Raw genomic sequence first — 6,277 nt, 5'->3', positions numbered from 1 at the left:
AGCTCTCGATGGGCGGGCTTAGGAGATCGGCTAGAAATGTACAGTACTAGACGAAAATGTTTAGCAATTTCTTAAAACAAACATGTATATAAATTAACAATAGAAAACAAAGCAAAAGTTTTATAGGTGTGTAGAACGTTAAGTTAACTCACTTGTTATTATTTTTGGCTAAATATGCTTTTAAATGAAGCATATTCTTAAATTTTAACGAGACGGTTTAAATAATTTTGCAAATGGTACTGTACACTTTTGTCTAGTTCTCGCTCGATGGTCGGTGGAGAAATGATCTCCGCAGACAAATATGATTGAATTGGAATTATGCCACGGCGCATCCTAATAAAAGGAAGGGGCATATCTCTAACTTCTTGAAACGAACAGTACGTTTTTGTACGTTTCGCCTACCACGTAGGATCGTTAATAGAACCCGCACCCCGTGGTTTTACGCACAAGTAGTACAGTACCGGGTTCGATTCCCGGCGGGGGCGTGACGGGGGTTACAATTTTTCTCCATTAATTTGAGATAATATGTAGACGGTTGAAAGTTAATTTCAGTTTAATGTTTAACATTAACTATTAAGTTCTTCAAGAACATGTTCGTATACAAGAATTTTAATGCCTAATGTTTATACATTACATATTACGTACAACTACTTAATGTTAGACAATTTAACTGTTATGTAAATATGTTACTACATAATGAAAGAACGTCAGAAAATAATTGAAAAATGAAATCATTTCTTCGACAAAACAAGAAACGCCTACCTATAACTACTCGATGCATTTATGATAACAACAATACTTATACAATATACAGTCTTTTTATAAAAAAGTTTTCTACATTTTTAAAATCGTAAGTCAAAGCTGCTTCCTTACATCTTAACATTTATGACTAGTTTTAGTTGAACACAGGTTCTTTTTTTTATAAAAAAATAGCAACGTAGTATCATTCTATGTTTGCCAATTTTTTTCTCTCTAAGAATATTTTGCCCATTTTCAAGTTCTTCTTAGCCTTATGTTTCCATTAATGTCCAAATCGTGTATTTCTGCATGGGCTAAATGATTATTGGCTACATAAGTCCCGTCTCCCCGATTTTCAGCTATCATTCTCACTAAATTGTCTGAGGGTATTTTGAGATCATAGGCCCATCCAATTTTAGCAAATAAATTTAGCCAAAAGGTTGTTACACTGAATTTTCCTAATTCTGCTGCTCTGTAATCCCAAGGGAACGTGTGGTGATAATTGTGCCATCCTTCGCCAATCGATAAAAGGGAAACAACGAAGTTTTCGGAAGGGCTAATAGCTCTAAAAAGTTAAATTCAGTTAGATTAGATCTTTTGAAATTTAAAACTCGTCAAATAGCAACGATTCCGAATACTTTCGATAATTTATTAGATTGTATGCCAAAATAATGGACCTAACAATTCAAACTTCACCTATTTAACTCGATTTCTTCAAGAACAAACAGAAAAGCTCAAAACCCCAACGCCAAAACACGACACTGTAGTTGTCCGAAGCACTTTTCGGTAACAAGAAGTAAACTCTTCAGTCCCTGAAGAAGGTAACTTTATTACCGAAAAGTGCTTCGGACAACTACAGTGTCGTGTTTTGGCGTTGGAGTTTTGAGCTTTTCTGTTTGTTCTACAACAACCGCCAAAGTTTTTCCAATCTTCATATTTCGATTTCTTCAACTTGAAACCGTTAGTAACAGTTTACCAGAACAAAAATAACGTTCTAATAAAATGTGGGATCTTCTGGTTTTAAGGAAATGTAATGATTAGCTCAGAATAGGAAAGAGTGGAGGTGCGTGTTCAACCAATCTTAGGACTGACGACCTTATGATGAGGATGATCATAGGGCCTATTGCCCCACATATAGTCAATGTTTCTAAAAAGTTAAATTCAGTTAGATTTGATCTTTTGAAATTTGAAATTCGTCAACTGGCGACGAATCCGAATACTTTCGATAATTCACTAGATTGTATGCCAAAATAATGGACCTAACAATTTAAACTTAACCTATGATGATGTAACTCGATTTCTTCAACTTGAAACAGTTAGTAACAGTTTACCAGGCTAAAGATAACATTCTAGTAAAATGTAGGATCTTCTAATAGTTTTAGGGAAATACGAAGATTAACTCAGAATAGGAAAGAGTGGAGGTGCGTGTTCAACCAATCTTAGGACTGACGACCTTATGATGAGGATGGTCATAGGGCCTATTGCCCCATATATACTCAATACTTCTAAAAAGTTAAATTCAGTTAGATTTAATCTTTTGAAATTTGAAACTCGTCAACTAGCAACGAATCCGAATACTTTCGATAATTCACTAGATTGTATGCCAAAATAATGGACTTAAACATTTCAAACTTCACCTATGATTATATAACTCAATTTCTTCAACTTGAAACAGTTAGTAACAGTTTGCCAGGATAAAGATAACATTCTAGTAAAATGTAGGATCTTCTAATAGTTTTAGGGAAATGCAAAGATTAGCCCAGGATAGGAAAGAGTGGAAGTGCGTGCGGACTGACGACCGTATGATGATGATAATGATGAAAATGTTTCAAAATAAAATACTTACTTATCGTAGGGCCTATTGCCCCACATATGGGCAATGCTGTTTACCAACCAAGTGAAATTCAGGTTCAATACATAACGGCATACAGCTTGAGAGTACACTGACCAGTACCAAGTTTCACCCCAAAATACGTGAGGTACAACCGATGGAGCAAAGAAACACATCATTAGTTTCAACCACCAGAAATTCCTAGTAAATACAAAATTCAATATTACTCGTTTATTATAAAATTGGTAGGTAATTCGTTAATTTGAATTAAACCTTACGATTTTTAGTTTAAAACGTTTATTACGGTAGCAGATAGGGTACCATCGTTGTGCCTCAAAATCCCATGTATTTTCTTAGAAAGGTTAAGGTTATTACCCCCTCCACTCTTACTCTGACGTCACAGCCGTGGGGCGACGGATACGGATGAAGTATTGCGGGTCGCAGCAGCTTTTGATCCTTTGAAACAACAGATGAAGGGGCCTCAGGGAGCTGGGTCTCCTGCAGAAGGAGCGAGGCGAAGCCCTGGCTGACAATGACAGTTGTCAAAGATAGCTGACGGTCGTGACGTCAGAGTAGAAGTGGAGGGGATAAAACGGTAGAAAAAGCCGAAAAATAAACCTTCACAAAAAAAATACATGGGATTTTGAGGCAGAACGAAGGTAGCCTATCTACTGAGGCGTCAAATACTAGGAGTCAAGTGTTCTGCACTAGGTACTTGTTAGATAATTGTATGGTAATTGGTAAAAGAAAAGAAGTAATATTTGTTCAACGATTTTCACCTAATAAGAAATGCCGCAACCGGATCCTCGAATAAGTCGTCCATATTAATTTTCTTCCCTTTTTCTATTACTTGAGGGTGTTTTTTCATCATAAGCCACCCAACGTGCGAGAAAAAGAAGCCCCTGTTAGCGTTATGTGGATCTGCGACAGTTTCGCTGAATTTATGATGAACCCTGTGATCTCTGACCCAGTTGTACAGGTTATTCTGCAACAAAATTTTTATAAACAAAATTAATGTGAATGTGACTGACTCAAGAAGACGACGAAGCCAAAATAATAAACAAACGAGGAAAAAACGTGACTCATAACATTCAAATTGATAAGTTTGAAGAATTTTTTTATTTCAATGACAAAATTGCACCTCGTAATAAGGTCTCATGATAACCTTTAATGGATCTTTAGCACAATATAAAACAAAGTGTGAAGTCAAACGTGGGAGAAACTGTGCACACNTTCACACAATTTTAGTAAGTCTCGTACTACATTTTGTTATATTTGGAGTCTTTTCTAATCACCGTTAAAGTTATTTTTATTCATTAGAACAATATTTTGTCTACAACAGTTCAAAATTCAAGTAAACAACCAGTCACAATGCACTGCTATTCTGATTAGCTATTTATTTTTTATTAGTAACTTCTTGATAAAAAAAGTAAGACGAAATGCAAATTGGATTCTCGTAAATAATAATTGAAGGAGAATATTTTTCGTTAATTAATTTATTTAAAAACAATACCTGTCCAGCTATTGAGAAACAAAGCATTAAAAAAATCCGTAGTGGTAACTTTGCTTTGTAAGATCGATGAGACCAGAGTCTATGAGCCCCAGCTGTGACTCCGAATCCTCCCAATCCACCAACGAACAAACCTGCACAATACATTCATAAAATTTGAGATTTTTTCTAATACAATTCTAAAATGCAACAAAAGTAGGCTTAAGTCGAGAAAAAACGAATTGTATTAAGTAATTACGGACTCTGAAGTATTTTGAGTTATAAAAATAAGTATCTAGGTACTAATTTTCAGTTGAAATTTAGATAACGACTCCTTTGTTTAAATTTTTTTAATCCAAAAAGAATTAATGTACTTTTGCATCTCAAATGTTATAATAATATTAATTACTATGCTATATTTATTATCTGTTCTTACATAGTCAAAAGTAAATTAATTTATTACCGGAATGGCATGTTGTAAATGGTTAAATTGCAATGAATAATTAATAGATATAACAAATATTTTAGTGCTTTACTGCTTGTGAGTGACGATTATTAATAAGTTACAATAAAACGAAAAAAAAGAAAATAGACTTACCCCACAAAAAAGTTCTCCATTTAGTAATGTAGTCAAATGTGAAAAAGCCTAAGATTGCCAACAAATGTATCAATATTATGCTGATACTGTTTACCCATTTTATCTTAGTTTCAAAATTCAAATGTCGAAAAATCATTTTAGACAATATTGTTGTCAATTCCACCATTATAAGCACCATTATAAAAAAATAAAAACACCGTAACGAAACTTTTGATAATGTGTTGCAATATTGACCGTAAATGAAGGACTGGATCTTTCAAAATTTGATTTTCCTATTTAATCCCCCAGTAAGCAATTGAAGGTAAGCACTTGCTATTAATTAATTGATAATCATTAGCAACTTTCTTGCTGTTCTCGTCTGTATGGTAGTAATGTTCATAAAATTACGAAGTCATGAAAACTAACTGGCTTGATGATGTAAAATTAAAATTCAATAATAATGGAATGAAGAGTTCGACAAACTGTAGGCCTCGACCCAATGTCAGACGAACGGAAACAATAGGGGTTACGCATAAATGTTTAGAATAGTCAATTATTTATTTATTGAGCAAATGGCGTCAAGCGGTATTAATGCCTGTTTAAATGGATAGACGTTTAGTTGTCATTTAATGCACGATTGTTACAAAGATATTAAATAATACAAATTTTAGTTAAAATAATGCTTTTATTGATTTCACAATCAAGTGAAACACATCTGACAATGATTTGTTAGATCAGGTATCCACTTGCTAAATTGCAAGCATTGTAATAAAGTATAAATAGGATAAACTGAATGATCTTTCAAAGACAGAATTAAAGAACATAAAAAAATTAATTAAATTAAAATGAATCAAAAATTAAAGTTGTCTCTTTCAACCTTAGCTAGCTCACGTACCCATCTAAATTCAATGCTTTATGCTGATGGAAGTGGTAGAGTACATTTGAGTAATGGGGAAGTTTGCTCTCTTATATGGGGAGGTAAAGTTGTTTTTCGTACTCTTTGGCTCAAGATGGCAAGAAGTGGAGGTACGTGTCCAGCCAATTTAAGGGCTGAAAATATTATAAAAATAAAAAAATGACCATGCCTTTGCTCTGGTCCGAACTTTTTTATGATTTGATTTGTTGGACCATTTAATCTTTTGGCCTCTCGTCTCTCTTCATTTCGTCCGTTTCATCTTTCTTACCCCTAACCACCACCTACCCATTCCCATGATTCCTAAAAGGAATAAGACAGAACCTGTTTTGTATTTATAATTGTTTACCGAATTTCGTCCAACCGAAGACACCACTGTGAGTTGAAACAATTGTTGTGGAATCAAATAAAACAATTTTATAGCTAAACTTGAGTTCTTTCCAGCTATTGTGATGAAGTTGTGCGAATTAAAGGATTCTTTTATTTGATTGATATTTCTTATAAAGTTTTATCTATTGTAAGTGCATATATCTTAAATAAATAAATTTTATTGCGTCAATTATTATTAGTAAATAAACAGTTTCTCTTTTAAAACGTACTGTTATTAGATTCTTGCTATATCTAATCCATACGTTCCTGCATACAGATATCAGATACTTTAAGAGATAAGCATTAAAAAAATAGTATTTAATAGTATCTGACAAAAATTAAATACTATTAAATACTATT

General features: G+C 33.5%; 1 protein-coding gene across 2 annotated transcripts; it reads right to left on the bottom strand.

The window, feature by feature from the left end:
• Positions 1 to 320: 320 nt before the first annotated feature.
• On the bottom strand, positions 321 to 5,014 carry LOC108738800 (acyl-CoA Delta(11) desaturase-like). 2 transcript variants are annotated; one of them, XM_018472386.2, is made up of 5 exons: positions 4,657 to 5,014; positions 4,083 to 4,213; positions 3,349 to 3,554; positions 2,585 to 2,770; positions 321 to 1,303 (listed from the first exon to the last, which is right to left on the bottom strand). In XM_018472386.2, the coding sequence occupies exons 1-5, from the start codon at positions 4,832 to 4,834 to the stop codon at positions 994 to 996; spliced, it is 1,011 nt and encodes a 336-aa protein (XP_018327888.1). In that variant the 5' UTR covers positions 4,835 to 5,014; the 3' UTR covers positions 321 to 993. The 2 variants fall into 2 exon arrangements, with proteins under 2 accessions (XP_018327888.1, XP_025830434.1); XM_025974649.1 differs by lacking the exons at positions 4,083 to 4,213; positions 4,657 to 5,014 and adding an exon at positions 3,711 to 3,795.
• Between the last annotated feature and the right edge of the window lie 1,263 nt (positions 5,015 to 6,277).

Source organism: Agrilus planipennis, unplaced genomic scaffold (genome assembly GCF_000699045.2).
Source record: "Agrilus planipennis isolate EAB-ADULT unplaced genomic scaffold, Apla_2.0 scaffold197, whole genome shotgun sequence".
NCBI classification, from domain to species: Eukaryota; Metazoa; Arthropoda; class Insecta; order Coleoptera; family Buprestidae; genus Agrilus; species Agrilus planipennis.
Note: the sequence above shows the minus strand (reverse complement) of the source record. Positions and strands in the feature narration are given on the sequence as shown.